At 39.1% G+C, this 19,992-nt stretch overlaps 1 protein-coding gene across 1 annotated transcript in view; it reads right to left on the bottom strand.

Moving 5' to 3' along the window:
• LVRN (laeverin) overlaps window positions 1-19,992 on the bottom strand; it is a 35,583-nt gene that overhangs the window by 6,041 nt on the left and 9,550 nt on the right. The window contains exons 6-17 of the mRNA XM_052701362.1: window positions 18,425-18,538; window positions 16,492-16,635; window positions 16,124-16,189; window positions 15,924-15,989; window positions 14,758-14,927; window positions 13,263-13,339; window positions 10,367-10,506; window positions 8,965-9,020; window positions 7,574-7,727; window positions 6,675-6,769; window positions 5,888-5,995; window positions 1,412-1,582 (exon numbers count right to left, since the gene is read on the bottom strand). Of these exons, the coding sequence (XP_052557322.1) occupies window positions 1,412-1,582; window positions 5,888-5,995; window positions 6,675-6,769; window positions 7,574-7,727; window positions 8,965-9,020; window positions 10,367-10,506; window positions 13,263-13,339; window positions 14,758-14,927; window positions 15,924-15,989; window positions 16,124-16,189; window positions 16,492-16,635; window positions 18,425-18,538 (1,361 nt within the window). The remainder of the gene's footprint in view (window positions 1-1,411; window positions 1,583-5,887; window positions 5,996-6,674; window positions 6,770-7,573; window positions 7,728-8,964; window positions 9,021-10,366; window positions 10,507-13,262; window positions 13,340-14,757; window positions 14,928-15,923; window positions 15,990-16,123; window positions 16,190-16,491; window positions 16,636-18,424; window positions 18,539-19,992) is intronic.

Genomic DNA, 19,992 nt, shown 5'->3' with positions numbered 1-19,992 from the left:
GACACTAACATCAATGAGAGTGGGTGCCTGGATATCCTGAAAAAGTAAATAAATAATTCTCTTTTTGTTGTGTAACTTTACAGTCTCCTGCTTTCTACAGCACCGCTGAAAAAAATATTTGTCAGAGTATTACAAGCAGCCACTTTGTTGGTAGAGCAGATGAGCTGGGTTTCTCCCATTTGCATGCCACAAATATGCTTAACCAAATGGACAAACTATACTGAGGACAACACAGATTTAAGATTCCTCAGCCTAAAAGACTTTCAGGTTGAAGTTTAGAAAAAGAGATTGTTTATCAACAACTGCTGCATACAGAGGAAGGAGAGTCACAACTTCCTGAGCTGCTGTCTTCTTCTGATATAACTTACAGCTTTACAAGGACCAGTTCTAGCCTGTGTCTATAACAAAATCACCAAAGGACCACAGGTTAGGTGGAAAATCAGCATAGCTCTGCTCAGACATGTCTTCTCAATCCAACTGGCTGTATTTTGAGCCATATCTGTTCTTCCTGCTCAACCTCACAAGGTGGCTGGCAGGAGAAAAAACTCAACTACTTTCAGAGCATTGGACTCATCGTATTTATGCCAGTGGTTGGATCATCATTCTTTAGAACTATCACTGGCAAACTTCTGTCCTCAGAGATACTCTTCGGGTAATGTGGGCATGACAAAATATAAAACTCATCTTCAATATCTTTCTGCTGATAAAGTGAAAAGATCTTGTGAAGATGTCAGTGAAGGATAATGAATATGATATCCCAAACTGGAAATTTAAATATGATTTCTCCTTGTCTATACTTCAAAATGAACAGCTTGCTAGTTAGTCTATTTTCATTTTTGTCCTTCACCTATGGGTGATCTGACTTCTACAGAGGGCTAAATAGGCTATGAGATTTTAGCCTAGGAAGGCAATCAGAGATATGGGAAGACAGTATAAAATCGTAAGTGGTGGGGAAAACTATCAGGGAGAATTATGATAAGTGCTGTTTCTTACGATGCAGAGCGTACGGGCAGCCAGTGGATTCAAAGTTGAAAAAAAAACAGGAAACAAACCTAAAGGGAACGAGGTTCCATACAACATGCAGTTATGGGATTAGTTTCCAGTCTGCTATAACACCTGAAGGTACACTTTCACTTCAGAAAGGGAATCATATTGACAGGTCCACTGGTGGTGTTAGACATGACATGCTAGTTACCAGCTCAAGAATTCCCTTCCTCAGTCAACAAGGGCATGTAAGTTGTGATGTCAGCAAAAGGATCGCGTATGTTTCTACTGGTTATCATATTTTCCCCATAAGAAAATTCGTAAGGTTCTATCACTGGAATATCAGATGTGTGGTTCTGTGGCAGGCACACTTCTGACAGGTTTGTATGGTGCAGTACCCCCAGAGACATGCTTCAATCAAGGGCACCTGTGAAGTAACCACGATTCTTTGGCACAGCTCATGGCAGAGAGGAGGATGTCTTTATCTTCCGTTGTGGAGTCATTCTGTTTATACATTTTCCATGCAAAATCCCATTCTTTATCACTTCCCACTGCAACGCCATAGCAACAGACGGTTCTTCTAATTAAAAATGGAATTCTGTGAAGCAAAATAAAGTTAGAAGGTGCTGCATTGCTATGAAGTGATAACAAGAAAATTTTTATTTTCAGCTGAAGGATGCGTAGTAAGAAAAATACAAAATAGCAACCCAAATAAAACTGCTAATTTTGATTACAGTTTAAACTTTAACAAAACATGCAGCTTTCAGGCAAAAAAACCACTTTTTGTAAAAACAGTGAGGTCAAGCCAGTTTGTGTACAGGCAATCAATGCCACTCTTGTACATCGCAGCACGGTATAGCAATCACACCATTAAAGAGGGTGCAACTGCATACAGACATCATCCCAGACAAGATTTTCTTCAGTGAATACATCCAGTAAGAAAGACATGGGAAACAGAAACAAAAGCTGAAGTGACATTTTTCCATGCAACAAGCACCTTCTGTTACTTTCCCTAACACAGCAGTGCATTTTGTAACAGAAAATAAATGCAATCACTGTCCATGTAATACAACACTTCATGTGCAAAGGCTGAACAGAAAGCTTCTCCTGTGGCAATGACATGCCACTAACATTAAAACAGCTCAGCAATTTCTAGTATTAGCAATTTACCTACCAGTCTGTACTGCAAGCTATCTGAAAATAGTTCAAGTTAATGGTATGTTGGACAAATTCCCCCTGGCAGTGGGATGGATCTGAATGCAACAAAAAAAGCACTTTACTTCTCCACAGCATGCTGTTAATCTGCATAGAATTACTTAAGTAAGAATGAGATGGTAAGGGTGTAAAAGTTATCTCACACCAGAGGACAGAAAAGCAGTCAACTTTCTGGTCATAGAAATCTTTCTTCAAATTTAAAAATAATCTGAGAAAAATTCCTAGTTTCACTAGGCCATTCTAGAAAGAATGAGGTCAATACCTGCAGAAATGGGATCAATATCGAAGTAAATATACTAGTCAGATGAAAGACTAGAGGACAGAAACATCCAAAGGGGAAGGGACTACAATATTCTAGGAGGAATTTTGGATAAAAGATGGAAAGGGAACTCTTATGTCACAGCTTGAACTGGTGAAGCTGTGGCTAGCAAAGGAAGCACAGGTGCAGGCAATTCACTGGGCCCACATCTCCATGGGCTCATATAAGGGCAAGCCTCTGGTAGGAGAGTGCTTCTTGGATGAGGGCTGCTTCCTGGTGATGACTGTTTTGTAGCTAAAGGCTCTATTGCCAATTGGGTGAGTTAACTTTTTCCTATCTATGATTACTGCTGTTTGCAATGATGCTTTGTCTGGTATTCAAAGAATTTATCAGAAGCAATTTCACTCCTTCTGAAGACTGATGCAGACATCGCATTTAAGAACTGTAAAAGTAAGCAGCAGGTGCTTTAGCTGTCCTGGTGAGTGTTGAAGATTTCACAGACTCACAGGATGGCTTGGGTTGCAAGGAACCTCGAAGATCATGTAGTTCCAACCCCTTTGCTATGGGCAGCCTGATTGCTCCCCCCTAAATCAGGCTGCCCAGAGGCTCATCCAACCTGGCCATGAACTCTTTCAGGTATGGGGCATTCACAATTTCTCCAGGCAGCGGTGCTGTGCCTCACCACCTCTCAGTGAACATTTCCCCAACATTTAATCTGAAATTCCTTTCTTCTTGGTCAAAACCATTCCCCCTTATCCTATTAATATCTATCCATGTAAAAAGTCCATTTCCGTCCTGATTTCACTGCCATAATAGAAAGCATTAGAATGCTTGGTATAGGTATAAAATTTACAAATATCAAATTACAAAGAAATAATTTGGATTTATTTATTTGGGTATGTTCTGAAGTATAAGGAGTTTCCCACCAACAATGATGTTGGCTGAAACTGAGTGTTTACATCGAGGTGAGGGATATTTCTGCAAGGAAATCTTCTAGGACAGATCTTATTTGAGTTACAGAGGCAAGCAGATTTTTTAAGAACTATTTCATAATCTTGAAGGAAGAAGTCTCAGTAGGCACATGTGTGATATGTAGGGTATGCAGTTAGAATAACTCATCTTTTCAAGATGCCTTATGAAAACAGCCTTGCCTAAAAAATGTGGCTTTTTTATACAGTCTTAATAGTTTCAAGAAGACATTGGTTACTGAGTGTAGAAGTCTACATGTCTTTTGGCTGCAGCTCTGATGCTGAGCAGTGAAGGCAGGCTGTACAGGCAGCATACTATGGGATACTGGTCTACTGGCTGGTGACAACTATGGTGGACCTGAAGTGGTCTGTGTTGTACTGTTCAGAGAGAAAGTCCATACAGAGCTTGGGGTTTTGTTAATTGAAATACTGAGCTTATTAATTTCATGTTTTTTTTTTTTACTTGGAAGTACTCATGTGGTTTGAGCATTCTACCAGGATTCTGTTATGTGAACCTTTAGGAAGATGCAAAAAAAAAAAAAAAAAATCCTCCTGAAAAGAATGATGCATTAGCCTATACTATTTTCCTGGAGTCAGTGCAGATGTGTCATAATGATTTTGTAACCTTTGATGGCAACAGGATTTAGCTTTAGGATGTAACTGAAATGTACAGAAACACTATCCCTTCCTCCAGACTCATTTCTTTCTTTCAAAGAGAAAGATGAGCCAGTAACCCCAAACCACTTAGACAGCTCCATTTCACTTCTATAGGCAAAGAGAGAGCTAAACTGAGAGACTGGATGACTGGATGGCTCTTGAGACACAATTTTCACAAAAGTGAAAATAATGCAGCACAGCAACTCCAGTGAGTTCTGGGAAGTCAGAAACTGGCTGGAAACGCTCAGATGAAAGATGGTCACCTTATCTGAAAGGAAGAAGCACCACTGCCTTCTACATAATTGAGAGTCCTAGTGGGTATGGTAACACATTTGGTGCTCACTTGTGATGAAGCAACTATCATATGCTGTTAGGAGTTCTGATTTCAAAATGGAGAACATAAGACCAGCTGAAGCGATCTTTCTGTCTGTGTCCTTTTCCTACCTGCTGTACGTAAAAACCTCCTCCTTAACTGAAAAGGAACTGGGTTTTTTTTATTTGAAACATAATAAGTTGTCTACTTCATGCGTTTGTTTTTTCCATTAAAATGTGGTTTGTTTCTTTCACTTCATAAAACTACTGCTGTTTTTTTCCTCCATACTTACAAACATGTAGAGTTCAATACTGTGAAGCATCTTCAAATTTATCTCAGTGTCATGAGGGATGGCAAAATTAATCTTCTCCATTTAATTTAAAAGTAGATGAGCTAATATTTCACAGACTCTTCAGCTCCTGAACTCAGATAAGGTGCATAGAATTCCACAAGGAAAAAGTTTTTGAATACTCTTAATGAAGGAAGTATTTTGCATTGGTCTCATATTTCCACATAGCATTGCTTCCTTTATTGTGGGATAGGAGGAAAATCCTCTCTGAAACACACCAGGATGTGTTTAGTCTAACTAGATTTTTTGCTTTATCACCAAAGCACAGCACTTTAAATCTTCTTTAAAATGAGATGATTACTAAATCACTACTACCAGAATACAAACACAAGCACTTAGGCAATCACATAGCAGCAAACATAGGAGTAAGACAAAATATTAGCCTCTTTGCAACTATAATAAAGAAAAATAATGAATAAACTTTAAATATTCACTCACCAGGGCCAATATTATATGACTATTGCACAGGGGGGGAAAAAAAAAAAAAAAAGAACATCAGAAGAGAGAGGGAGGAAAGGAATAAGAATTTCAATACAGTGTAAGATTCCTTTAACAATGCAATACACTAACACAGAATATCTGATTCTAGTAAAGCTCAACTTCATTCTTACAGACCAGAAACCTAGCCACTGTGCTCCAGGATCAGCGTGAGAACTGACAGCCCTTCCCAGCCCCTGTTCATGCAAATGCAGAACGTGGATGACATTCACCATGGGCAGATGTTCATGTCATTGCCATACTGGCATTGCTTCACTCTATTCTCTTTAGGGAAGCCTAGAACTTGAGTCAGCATGTGTGATGCCCCCAAGGCTGAGGTATGGCAAAGGGATCAGACAACATGGTGTATCAGTCTTAACTTAGTTTCATCTGCTGTATGGTTAAGCAGATCTTGGTCTTCATGGAAAAATCCTTCAGCAGTAATTATGGAATCAACACAAAGCTGAAATTTGCAGAGGATGTGGAACTTCTCGTTTATTATTTTCCTTTTGAGATCTTGTTTTTGCTCTGCTTAAATTCTGTAGATCTGGAGAGAATGAGCAGTGTGTAGAGCCCTTTCTTATCCTGCCTGCCCCTGTAAATTCCCCTCAACCACCCACATCCCCTGCACATGCACATCTCTCAGAGCACATTAGAGTTCTTACTTGTACTCAGGGTTGTCCATCCAATTAGTATACAGTTCAGATGACAGATCCAAACAGTCTCGGAGACCCAGCCAGCATGCTGTTGCAAAAAATTTTTCCAAATACACTCTTGAAGAAAAGCCAAAATAGCAAGTGTAAAAGATGTGTATTCCACATTTGAAGTGCTCAAACTGTGCTTGACCCCAGTTTCTGCACATCATGCTGTTAACTGGGGAGAACCTTTACAAGAAGCACTTGAGTTTTAATAAAAGTTAAAAAATTAAGTTGCCAAAAAATGGGCTCCTGACATCAATATTCCTGGATGTCAGCAAGGCTACCTACACACCTTAATTTTTATTAGGTTTCTGCATTTTTTATAGTGCTGTTGCTTTGGATGCACCTAGTAACAATCATTGTAACAGGCTGTGGTTTTACAAAATGAATCATTTTAAAGCTCTAGTGATTGATGCATAAAGCTCATCTGAACCATTGCTATAGGTCTTCCCCCAAAGAGCAGCAACTTGTTAAACCTACTCTCCAAAACACAAGAGCTACCACCCCTGTTATTAAAGGATCACCTCTTACCCTCACTAAATATGCTGACAATATCCCAAACGATCCCAACGTACTGCATTTTCATTGCAGGTATCATCACAAATAAGTAACACGTTCATAGATCAGTGAGAACAACAGTTCTTTCACACCCAAATTAAGTACACCATTTTCCTGTATCTTGCATTTGAATTTGCAAAGACAAACTACTACAGTGTGTCAGTTATCAAAGTTCTGAGAAGAGCAGAATACTTACTGAGCAAAATAGTCATCTTCCAAAGCATCAACATTTCGACGAATAAAACCTGCATAATAATGGTATATTGGCAACATTCTCTTTAAAAGGTATTTCTTTTAAAAGAAGGGAAAGAAAAATTATTTTCATTCAAATGCATGCTTTTATTATGCTGTGTTTTTCTTTACTTACTCACTTATCCTAAAAATTCACCTCTATTGCTTTCTTGACAATAAAGAACATTAAAATGAAGCACATAAAATAAATAACATGGGATTTGATGCACTTGTGCTATTCAAATGGGGAAATTACTTATTTCACATTGCTAACACATCTGAGCTTGCAAAAGATAATAAATGTTCCTTCTCAGAGAAAAGACAGAAAAAAACAAGTTTCCAAAAGAAAAAATATGTTTCCCACATATTTTGAACATACTTATGCTGAGAACATAAGAGAATTACTACTTTGAGATTGCTTCTATAAAAAAAAGTAGCATGAAATAGAAGTTATATATATATATATAATCTCAAGTATCTTAAATATGGAATAAAATAATCTCATACATATATCTCATACAATAATCTCTTAGACAGTGTCTAAGACAGCTCCTTCTTTCTCTTCATACAGCTTTTTCTGAACTTCTTTTACAAAAAGAACCAAAACAAAGGTTAATACTAAGATTAATACTAAGAATGCAAACAAATTTCTGCTTTACAGTAAGAACTCACAAAGCAATGATATTTATCATTGACTAGCACATGTGAACAAGTACCTCCTATTTAAAGATGATGGCAAATCATGCAAATGCATTCATACAATATTACCCATCACATTCGTTCTTTCGTGAGAATCTAGAAAGCTTTTAGTCACTTCATTTAAATGGACTAGTATCTTTCCTAACTAATAAAAGAAGTTGATACCTTCAAAAGTGGGTATACTTCATAGTTTTTCAGAGTACTTTCCACATTGTCAGGCACTAGATTTACCAATACCACATTCCATACAAAGAGTTTATCTTCTCCGCCAAGGTACTTTGTTAGTTCAAGTGCAGCTTCAATCTCAATATATCCAGACCTATTTGAAGACAAAAACCACTCGTATTTGAACATGCTTATTCACATTAACTATCTACCATGGATTTATTTATGATGATAAAACATACAGATACATGGTGGGAAATCACCTTGAAAAGGCAATGTTATGTTGAAATAAATGTCAAACTATGGTGTGTCATTGAAAAGCTGAACTTTTTAATGCATGCATTGAAGAGCATAGTGCCTAGTAATGGGGTAATCATGGCAGTACGTATTCTGGCAGTGTCTGCAGCATGCATCAGCCTCACTCCAAGAGTGTTTTCATTTATAATACACTTGTCTTTTTATTGGCAAAGAAGAGATTTTCAATATTTATGGAATAAACATTACTATAAAATGAAACGGTTTAAACCACATGCACGCTACCCTAGAGATCAGCAATTTCAGCATGGCACTTCCATGCCTCACCATGGAGCTAGCATGGAATGCATTGCTTCCCCAGAAAAGCCAGTTCACTCCTCTCTCCTCCAGAACAGAAAACTCCAGAATAGAAACACTGCTAGCATTTTGACCCCCTGCTCTCAGAACCACCTCTGCAGGCTTTGGAGTGCGCTTCAGCCACCTACTGCCTGAGCTCCCACATCCCAGCTGCCTGATGCTTTGGACATCTCTGTTGTGACTATGACACAGATCTATTTATTTCATCTCTAGCAACCCACAGCACTGCTGAGCTCACCAGCAGCACAGTCCCACAGCTTCTACACATGAACCTCTTCTGAGAACTGCCTTGCTTTCAGAAGGAAGGGAGCGTGACAGGAAAACTAACAGAACACTGGGTTATTTTTAACCAAGTCATTTTCTACTGAACTGCAAAAGTGTCTTGCGGTCTTCTTCTGCCAAGAGGTGAATGACCAACCAATCCATCCACAGGGGAGATGAAAGAGGTGTTATGAGCCATGCAGGAGAGCATAGCTGAGGCTCTCCAGAGTAAACGTTGGAGAATTATCTTCATTTAGAAGTTCCCTTACAACAAATTTCGGTTAGTCTTCATAGCGTTCATGACAGTTCCACTACTTAAAGTATTTGCTAAGAGAAGGTACAAACTAAAAGTAATTTCAAAAGAAATCACCCAACACTGGTAGTCCTCCACCATTTTGTTGAACGCCTGTTGTTTATAAGAGGTACAAATGGTTAGGAGTGAATGAAGCAGAAGTACAAATGTTGAATTAGATCATGTAGTTTAATCATTTTCCATGACATGTGCAAAACATACTTACCTTGTAAGTGCAAAAATGTCATCTAGCAGCTGGAACCTGCTGACAGCAGGAATAGCCTGCAGAAGGCATCAATGTGGTGTTAATAGACCTACACACATCATTAAGAGCAATAAAAAGGTGTATGACAAAGTAATAAAAAGTGTAAGGCAAAGTCACTAACATCTTTTATAAGCCAAAATCTTCTGCAAAACATGCTAAAATTGATCTCGTATTTTAAGCTGAGATTGTTTATGTGCTTTTAGGAGCACTTACATATAAAAAGTGCAGAACACGAGGATCCCTCTTATTACATATTAGAATTAAAAGTAGAGTCTGGAAGTTGTACATTTCCTAATATACACTTTGTTATTTCATTCTGGTATGTTTTTTTCCTTTTGAAGTTTCAGGTTAGTCCACAGCAGAGTATCTGAATCACAGATTACATGACCAAGAAAGGACTGTGGGTGAGCCTCTGCCTGCAGCTCTTCCTGGTCACTTCTCCCTTCCTCCCTGTTTCCATTCTGGTGTGGCTCAGCTTTTGCTCTAGCCAACCTTCCCACCAGCCATTAAGCATGGCCCCGAGCTGGCACAGTGTAAGTCTGTCCTGATTAGATTTGCTGTGAAGAAAAACTCAGATGAAACAAAGCTGATGGACCTTATAGAGGTCTGGTCACCCCTTTGTGCTCTCATCAGCCTTGGGTTTAGACCTTCCAGAGAAGTCATCTGATCACGTGTGTTCTCAGAGGCACAGACCGTGCTTAAATTCGCACAGCTTTGTTGTCAGATCCAGTGAATCAGTGTGATTACCAGAACCCCTTCTCAGGCTTGGGCTAGGAAACATTAAATGCTATGCAGCACCACAGAAGGCCATTTGAGCAGGCTGCTCCATGTGTCATTTACTGCAAGCCTACACGGTGACATAAAATCTTCTCTGTGTTATAGAACTGGCTGGAACATTAGAAGAATCACAAAATGCACAGAAACCTCAAATCGATGCTTTTGTTAACATTTCATTCACAGAAATATTGTCCTTTGGTGGAAGTAAAAACTTTCTTCTGTTCTTCCTCCCCATGGTTACCTCGTAGCAGATAAATCTGGGTCGCGCATCCATCCTGACAATTCTTTGAGTGAAATTTAAGAGATTTATTAAGATGATTTGGCAGACAGAATGCCATCTTTTGTATGTTATTTTTCAACTTAATGCCTGTGTGAAACTATTTTGGCCTGTTCCTATTCCACTATGGAAGACTGCCATTAACTGTAGTTGTGCAATACTAGATCATTTATTCTTACATGACAAATACGAGTTCTTGTTGTTCCAGGTTTTCATCAGTGTGATTACTGGTAAAAAATGCAGGGAGATATACACAGAAAGAAGTCTGTTTACAAGCTTGAAAAAAAAAAATTATATACATGATCTTACCTTTGGATCATTTTCAAGCAAGTGTACTAATCTTTTCAAGTTTAACTGATCGTAGTTCACTCTGTAGTATCCACTTAAATTTACATTTAGTAGGATCCAGTCATATTCTGAGTCTGACACTTGCATTTCAGGAAACACTTCTGTAAAGTGACATGAGAAAGCATTTCATTTTCTGCACGCTGCTAAATTCTCTTGCATTTATGCTCCCCCAGGATGCAAGTTTGAGGTTGTACCCAGACTCCCACAGAATCTGTGCAGCAGAATGACTTCCACAAGCACCTGATCCCTGAGGAGCTGAGCACCCTGAAGTTGGCATAGGGGTGGCTGAAGACATGTGCAGCTCCAACCTTTTGACTAGCAGGCAGCTGGGAGAGCTCAGAAAGGCTATATAGAAACCACCAGTCTGGATGGGGAACAGAACCCCTGAGTGCCTAGGCATCCACGCTCAGCATGCCTTGCCATTTCCAATGTTGCTCCAAAACACAGCGCTCGGCTCCCAGCAGGAGAACTGACTGTCTACCAGCGTTAGTATAAGGAAAGCAAAACAGCTAAATTCATGCAACAGGCAAACAACTGAAAATAAATACTATAAATGAAAGTCCTACAGCCCTCTTGAGTTACGTTACTTACTAGAGGCTCCTTCTCACATTCCTATTTCATCTCACTACTGCCTACATTAGGTGCTTGTTTGATTATTTGCCCCTGGAAGATCACAGGACGTTGCAGGGGACCAGAGGCTCTAAGCTCCAATAAGGGCCTCCTGAAGGCTCTAAGCTGCCTGAAGAGGACTAACGTGCTGCTTTAACTGGGCACCGGCCTGGTTTAAGAAGACAGCAAACTCTCTTAAGACAGTGCATCAATACTGGTGAGTAGTCCAGACAACTCTCTGAACAGAAGGTTCAAACTCCAATATGTTTTGACCGAGCTGGATTCATATTTTGTCATTTTGACACATTCAACAAGAGGAAAACACAACAAATGTCAGAGACTAGTTAACACATTTAAAAAGACTGAGTAGCTAGGATATGGTGCCAGTAGTATTTTCCATATCACAGAATCACAGAATCACAGAATCGTAGGGGTTGGAAGGGACCTCCAGAGATCATCGAGTCCAACCCCCGACTAGTTCAATGTTCTGCTAATCATTACTATCATTTTCAGATGCATCTAAAATAGCAAAACCATGCTCTGAGAGATCCAGCTCATTCCTAGCCTCCACCACCAGGCCAAATGAAAATACGTTCTACCACAGTAGCACAGTTTTGCCATCATTTGGTATCTTTTCTACACTGACATGCATCACTTAGGGATCATGTCTTTTCCTGCCGGTGACCAACACACTAACATGAGCATAAGGTAAGCATTTAGAGATTGCCAGAGAAGTCCTAAACCAACAGAACAGGCTTTTAGCACTGCATAGCAGAGACGTGCAAGAGCATGCTTGGCTACCATTAGCAGCCCTGCTTGGGGCTTGCTGCTTAATTTCACTTGCTCAGAAGTAAGAAGTATAACTCCCACAGAGCTCTTTTCAGCAAAAATACACATACATAACAGCACTTTTTAGATGCTTCATTGTGATGTATTTCCATGCCAATGCAGAAGCTATTCCAAGATTTGAGGCAAAAAGGTAAGTGAAATGAAAAATACCCTGAACACCCCTACGCATATAAGAAACCATTTGGTTTATCTTTACATCAAAAAGTCAAGACTGAAATCAAAATTGCTGTTATTTTTTCATCTTTACTTGGAAGCAAGCTACTAGTCTAGGCTCAGGGAAGTTTCACGTGTGGCTTTCAAATACAAGTACAATGTGTTTTAATGACTGAATTTTCACTTTTTTTTAGTTCTTTCAGGCAGATGCAACATGATATTTATTTAATTAATGCAGGTGACGTGTGAGGAAATGGAATTGCTATTATTTCAATGATAGAAGCCTACCATGTAACACTAGTCCTTCCAAGCAAGCACTGCTTAATACTTCTTTCCTGCAAATTTTCTGATTTTTCACCTCACTGGAACATCCACTAATTGCTCTTTAATTTGTCCACATACTGTGAAATAGTCATTCAAGTTATCTTTTGCTGGAAAGATAAGGCAAGTAGCTCTTGACAATTGCAAACAAAGGGCAGAGAGATTAAAAAATGCACACAATGTATTGTAGTTTTTTAAGCATTTAACAAACACATCACTACGCATCTACGTCTAAATGATTCAAGATCTGATGCAGTTCAAGGCTGACTTACCAAAGAAAAATTATTAACTTATTCTAATGATTACCTCTATTTTCCATCAAAAAATACAGCTGCCTATTGGAAAGCAATATGGGGAAGAATTGTGAGAAATAACTGAATTTTTTATTTGATTGGAGACGCCTATAAGCTCACTTCTTTATTATAAGCCTTTAAAACCTTTTGGGGTTCTACTCTGTTAGTAAGACTATGTTTGCACTTGATTTGCATCAACAAGTAAAATTACACAGAAAATACTTTTTAGAGATATCCACGTTCAATAAATATGGGCCATTTCACATAACTCATTCTAATCTTTTTCAGTCCTCATATCTACCAGTTGAGCTTGATCATACTCTGAGGTATCACAGCCAAACCCAGAGATCCCACCCATACTCATGGACTCTCACTAACATCAGTGGAATCTACTGAAGCAAAAGTAATACAGAAGCATGAGCAGCTTGGAGTTTGGATTTGTGTACAAAACGAAATATCTACTCATGACAGGCATTTGTACACAGAGAAAAATAATTATTAACGTTAATTAAATTAAACGTTAATATTAACCCATTATAACGTAAAATTAACACAGTGTTTTGTTCATAGATGTATTCGGTGGCTTTTTATCATCTTGGTTTTAGCACGTTTAAAAAAAACACATTACTTACTGCTGCTGTTGTCAAGCCACATTAAGGGCTGTGATGATCCATTTCTCATCCAAGAAATAGGAACAATCCAAGTATTGCTTAAGCAAAAAACAACAACAAAAAAAGCAATATCATTAATTCTTACTCTTACAGAAACCCTCACTGCTGACACTAAATTCGATTGCAAATCAGTTTCTTACTCATCTTCCCTCTCTCCTCTCTGATTCACAAAACGTCTTCGGATGGTTGTACTTACACTGGATCAGCACATAGGTTCATTGACTGGAATGGAGTTTTAGCTTGGATTTAAATAAGCACTCAAACTTAGACAGTTCTAGATCTAGCTAGATTTTGCTAGATCTGCTGAAGTACCACTTTATCTCTGCGCTCTTGCTTTGTTTCTCTGGGAGATAATTCAATTTTCCCCAGTTATTTTTTAATTTCCTCACTTCATCTGATTTCTGGAGACTATAAAGCTCCTTTTTAAAAGTGCATTTGGTAAAAATGGCTCCAGGCAAACAAAACAACTGTAATACTAATAACTTTCATTTCATGTCGCAGGTAATCAAAATCTCCCATAGAAAGGAGATGAAAGTTTTGACAGCCTGAAGTTGTTCAAGAAAATGAAAAATTCTGAAATGTTTGTCCTGGATTTGCTTAACTTCATGTGGCATTAAGTACTGCTGTAACTAGAGTAATGGATGCAACATTTCTAACTCGGAACTCCTTATCTGTGTTATCTGGCTTTATCTAGAAACTAATTTAATCTAAGTTTTCTTCCTTCCCTGGTGCTTGGAAGCAAATGAAGCTATCGAAATCCCCATCCTTTCATTGTCTGCAAGAACAGAACCACAGGTAGGAAAAATTACCTTGAGTTACTTTTCTCTTATATCTCCCTGGGTAAGAACACACCCTGCAAGCTTTGTCCATACATCCCAGTGCTTACAGAAAGAGCTGAATTTTACTGAAGTTCAGACTCTGGCCATGAGGCTCCCAAGCGGGTGACCAGAATCAGCTCCTTCCACCATGTTTTTAGGCATCTAAATATGCAGCACGGCTGCAGGCACTCTGTGATTCTCACTGACAGTTTCATGGCAAGTACTCAAGGCTTTCTGAGAAAGGAGTAATCTAGGTCAGACCTTCATGCAACCCCGTTGTCTTTGCCATGACAATGAGACTGAAAATGTTGACAGGAAAGAAGTTGCTGCATGGTTCAGCCCGGTCCTCAGCCTGAATGATTGAAAGATGAAGAATGAAGAAATGCCAGGCAAAACTTCTGCCTTGCAATCCATTCATGGCCCATGCCTGTCCTTACAAAGCTGTTTTGTGGCTGGAAAAGTCACTACTGCACAGGAAAGCAACCCTCAGAGAAACTACAGCAAACTCCAATCTTAAACAGAATTTATTTCATGCCACAAAGCAAAAAATTTAGAAAACAGTCAAAACATTGTGAAGAGTTTCCTGCAAATAGAAAAACAAAACATGGGTATCTGATAAGAATACAAATGAAACATACTTGTAAAAGTCTGTACTGTTTTCATGGTTTTTATTATGAAATTTTTCCTGACTGATTGTGCCGGTGCTTATATTGAATGTTAAAACTGGAAATCCATTTTGACATGTCCAGGAATCCATTATTTTTTTTACAGATGCTGGCAACTGAACTTCATCTTGCGCATCTACTACCTTCAACAGAAAGGGAAATTAGAAAGATTTATAACAAGCAGTCACACTGATTCTGTTTCAGCAACACTCTAGGAATTAATCTAGTGTGTTACAGAAAGTAATTGCTCAGCGGTTTGCTGATATTTGAGTCATGCACAAAATCAATGTAAAAAAGTGTAAAGAACATTATTGACACTATTATCATGACAGCACACAGGAACTGGTGCTTGATAACTTGATAAGATAACTTGACTGCCAACATTTCTCTTTTTATCATGAATATGCTTACAAGCCTACATGACTATGACAGACTTAATTTGTTTGTTTTACTCAAATGAACATACCAGCAAACAACACAATTTTAAATAACAGTGTGATGAGCAAATTGAACATCAAAGACTCACTGAAAAAGATACCAAGCTGGAATCCCAGCCAGTGTGAATTAATAGTCTTTGTTGGCTTAGAACATGTGACAGTCTTGCATACCTAAAGTTGTTAAACTCTTGTTCTTAACCTAAGGCTTTTTTTTGGTAACACAGCGGAAGACTTCCTTAGATGAGCAGGGAAATGAGCATTTTTTTTTTGTTAGAACCTGTCTTCTTATTCAGATTTTTGACAAAACCAGCAAAGGGAGAAATGCTGATCTACCGCCCTACAGACCTTGCAGGATCTGTGATGCATCAACACTGCTGATCACCAAGTCTAGAGCATCACACATCGATCTGGCAGAACTTAAGCTCCGGAAAAACACAGGCTATGCAATTTCATTTAAACAAAGGTGATCCATGCACCCAGAAACCCACTTTGCACCTCATTTCTCTGTTCCTTGTACTCGGCTGCACTGACCGCAAGTACAGTTAAATACCCAAATAAACACTTGTGAAGACATAAGGCAAGAAAGCTGGCAAAGTAAATTTTATGCAAAGGAAACACTGTGAAAGGGATAGCCAAATTCCACTGCAGCACTCTACAAATACTTAGTGACATAGATTTAAACACTAGAAATAAATTGAGTACCAACTGTATGTGGATCCACAGATCATCCTGGTTGGCGTTTGAAAAGGCAAATTCTCTCAGATACGACTGCAGGAAACAAACAGATGCCTCAGAATTCACAAAGGTTCAATGAAAAACATCAGCAAGGCAGACAGTGATTCGTACTCTCATCATTTTCAAGCTTATAAATCAAGATGAAGACGTCCTTTTTCCAAACTTACGTTTAAAGCTCTGGTAAACAACTTCTCAGTCAGAAAACCAGAAAGCATCCATGTAATAGAAGCCCCCTAAAGTACAAAGAAAGCTATGAGAAAACATGAGTTATTGTTGCAATTATTCATGCAATATTTCTTCAAATTACATTTCAGAAAAGTCAGTTTATTCCTATGAGGTAAAAAACATTCACAGTTTCTTTCATAGAGAAATTTGCAACATCCAATAAATTTGTGTGTGCGGCAGAAATAAATTTTGCATGACAAAACAATGAAGCATTGCAGTTCAGCAGGATATTCTCTGTCTTTCTCAAATATAATGTGTATCACATTAGTTCAGAATAAGATGGAACAGGAATTATTCCATATGTTTTCACCTTGTTGTATGTGATGCTGTCAAACAGAGAAAGTAATGAAAATGATCCGTTGACCTTGTCTTCACTTTCTGACAGTGATCGAACTTCTAAGTCATTTTCTTGACTTAAGACAGGTTGTACGATGTGATCATAAAAGATTTCATGCTGCAAGAAGAAAAAACGCAGCTGAACTGAAAATCATCAGTTAGAGAAGATGCATTATGTAGATAGCACTAACAGGAATAGCCTGTCAACAAACAAGGAATTGTCCTTTTCCCCCTCCCTGCCACTCCCTTGAGGTAAAAGGGTCTCACAACAAATCCTAACATCTTCTACATGCATCACTACCTACTTCTGGCAATGAAAATTGTCAATCTGAGCTGACAGCGGGCTTGGACCTGACAAAGACAACTGCACTGTAAACTCCAGGGAAAAAGTCAATTACATTAAACACCAAATGAACAAACACTGAAAACTGAAAACATGTATGTCATGTGCACTTCTACATCATTAGCAATCCACGTTTCCCTCCTAAATTCTATATTTCTCCTGCTGCACCACTAAACAATAAACTAAAAACTGGATGAGTATAGAGAAGCTTAACTGCACAGCATTTTGGCTCTCACCCATAAGAAATATGGGCAAGAAAAATCACTCCTCTTCATAAAGCAGTGAAGCTCTCCTTTCATCAAAAGCTGATTTAGTTTCTCCCAGCTGTCCTATGACTGGATGTCATTTGACGTATGGGACAGGTGAAGAAAATCAATACATTTTTAAGATACTGCAGGTCACTTCTGGCATATCCACTCATCAAGAAGAAGGACAAAAAGCTTTTAATTAATGGGACTGAATTTGTTGACAATCCTTCCCCTCTGCTCAGCACTGTTGAGGCACACATAGAGAGCATGGGGCCCACATCTGGGTTACCCAGTACCAGAGAGAAATGGAGCTGCTGGAGGGAGTGATGAAGGGCCATGGAGATGACAAAGGGTCTGGATAACCTCTCTTAAGAGGGATGCTTAGAGTTCCTCTTCAGCCTGGAGATGAACAGGCTCAATAATGTATTTACCTGAAGGGAGGATGCAGAGAGGACAGAGCTGTCTGCTTAGCACCAGGACAAGAGGAAACGGGCAAGACCTGGAGCACAGGAGGCTCCATCTGAACACCAGGCAGTACTTCTTTACTTTGAGGGTGATGGAGAGCTTACACAGGCTGCTCAGATAGTCTCAGTGGAGTTTCCTTCTTGGACATCTTCAAAAACTGCAGTTTTGAAGTCTCAGGCCTCACCAGCCCAAGGGCTTTTCCTTCCTTCAGAATCTGAGGGCCTCATGCAGATACATCTCTGATTATGCCTCCAAGTGCACCTCAGATGATGGCTACTGTCAGCAGCATTTATCCCCCAGCTGCACAGATTAACAATGGATGGAGTTTTGCAGTAAACTGTGGGATTTGCCCGTATTTCCATTTGGTCACAATAGGAAGGAGCTTTCATCATATTGTCAACTTAGTGCACTATGTGTACCACATGGGCCTTATCCACAACCAAACATCCATGGACCCCGTGGAGTAAAATGTCCCAGCTTAGCCACTGCCCATTAGACATGTCCAGCTTCACACAAAGAGCCTGGAAACATAGGAAGGGAAACTATCCAGGAAGAAACAGATGGGTTTATTAAATGAAAGAACCTGGGGCAAAAAAATCAATCCAGTTCTTCAGCTCATTCTCAATGCAGAATCACAGCTGCTCAGCTGTAAAAGAATGGCATGATACAGCCTTCAACAGAGGAGAACCCTCAAGGCAAGAACTGAGACCTGGGCATTTCCAGGAGAATGAAGTTGCTAACACCACGATTAAATTAAATCATATCTCCTGCATCTTCCTTTTCCTCCTCCAATACTGGAACTTCGGTGCCTTATCTTACTGAGTCCTTACTGAGTAGCCACTGCTACTTACCAGTGAAAGCTTGGGTTCGACAAAAGTAGCTCCCAGGTTCTCAAGGTAAGATGCCAGGCCCTCCTTAAGCCACAGATCGTTCCACCAGGTCATGGTAACCAGATTTCCAAACCACTTAAATAGATAGAAAAAAAAGTCTCAACATGGCCTTATTCCATTCTTGTAGGTTAAACACACGTATCCCCACTGAAGGACTTTGATGTGTGTTTGTCAGCTGAATAAAACGACGGATATTCCTGCAAATATTGAGAATTTAGTGGAAAAGAAGGTGCCTCTTGGTGAAAGTCAGAAGTCAGTTATTTTTAAAATGCTTAATCTACAGTTTCATACCATGTGCGCATGGTGCCAGTTTCTTGTTCTATTTAGATACTTCCTAGTAAAAAAGTAAAGATAATATCAGGCTACAATTAGAAGTGGGATGTTTCTAAAAAAAAAAATCTAAAAAAAAAAATCACATTTTTCCAAAGAATCACTGATAAATAAGACGATAAATTTTGTTTTTCTATGTTCTTACCAAAAGGAAATTGTCAAGGGGATGATAAACAGAACCAGGGAAATGATCTTTTCCAAAATCAGCAAATCCCTATCATCGTGAGCAATAAAACTTGCACAAAAGATATGTACTCAGCTGCAATTTAATAAAAAACAAACAAACAAACAAAAAAAAACCTGATCATTTGAGGATGTGCACTTCATCTGTTCAATCTTAAAAATTTGGACTGCAGCTTTTTTAAAACATAAAGCTTCATTAGCTGCTGACATTTACGTAGGTCACTCTGAAAGTAATGCCTACCATTTATCTCCATGGAAACTGCAGCAGATACAGAGAGCACAGTAACACTACTTGACAGAGCACATTGCACTTTTGTTGCCACCATGGGTGAAACACTCCACCCGCCACCTCACTGTGCTCACATCCACTGTTTGGTCTCCAGCAACATTCAGTAAGCATCGATGAAAGGGTGCAACCTTTACTGCATAGAGGAATTCCATGGCACACATTTGCTCCATAGGCACTTGCTTGTCAATGCCATTCTGTCAGACTGCCCCCCTGTTGCCATCTGTCACACAGCAACAGGTACTGGTGAGAAGGTTCAACCTCTACTGCCATTCACCAACATGTGCCTCTGATGTCAAGGGCCAACACAGTAAAACAGGAAGCATTACTTTCAAGCAGTCCTTGTAATTTATTGGCCTGCAATAAGGACAATATACTCATCTGAAGACCTGAAAAGTTATAGACCATGCCAGAAGGACGTCCAAGTACTTTCATAACGTTAAAATCCTCTGCTAACTTTGTTGACTAGGTGTCTTCTTCTTTACAAGCAGCAGTAAATTAGATGTAGTCAAAAAAATTGTGAAGTTGCATGGTAATTCCAAACCAAACACCAAAAACTCTGTAAATCTGCATGAAAGTACAAAATGTATTAACACTGTATTTGTTCCATGATATCACAAGGTTTCTTAGAGAAAAACACCCCTTTTGCAACCTGTATGTGCACTCCCACTGTGAACACAAAGTCCAATAACTCTCCCACTGCAGTACTAAGTACACAGCATATAGACAG

Source organism: Tympanuchus pallidicinctus, unplaced genomic scaffold (assembly GCF_026119805.1).
Source record: "Tympanuchus pallidicinctus isolate F22 unplaced genomic scaffold, pur_lepc_1.0 scaffold4, whole genome shotgun sequence".
NCBI lineage: Eukaryota > Metazoa > Chordata > Aves > Galliformes > Phasianidae > Tympanuchus > Tympanuchus pallidicinctus.
Note: the sequence above shows the minus strand (reverse complement) of the source record. Positions and strands in the feature narration are given on the sequence as shown.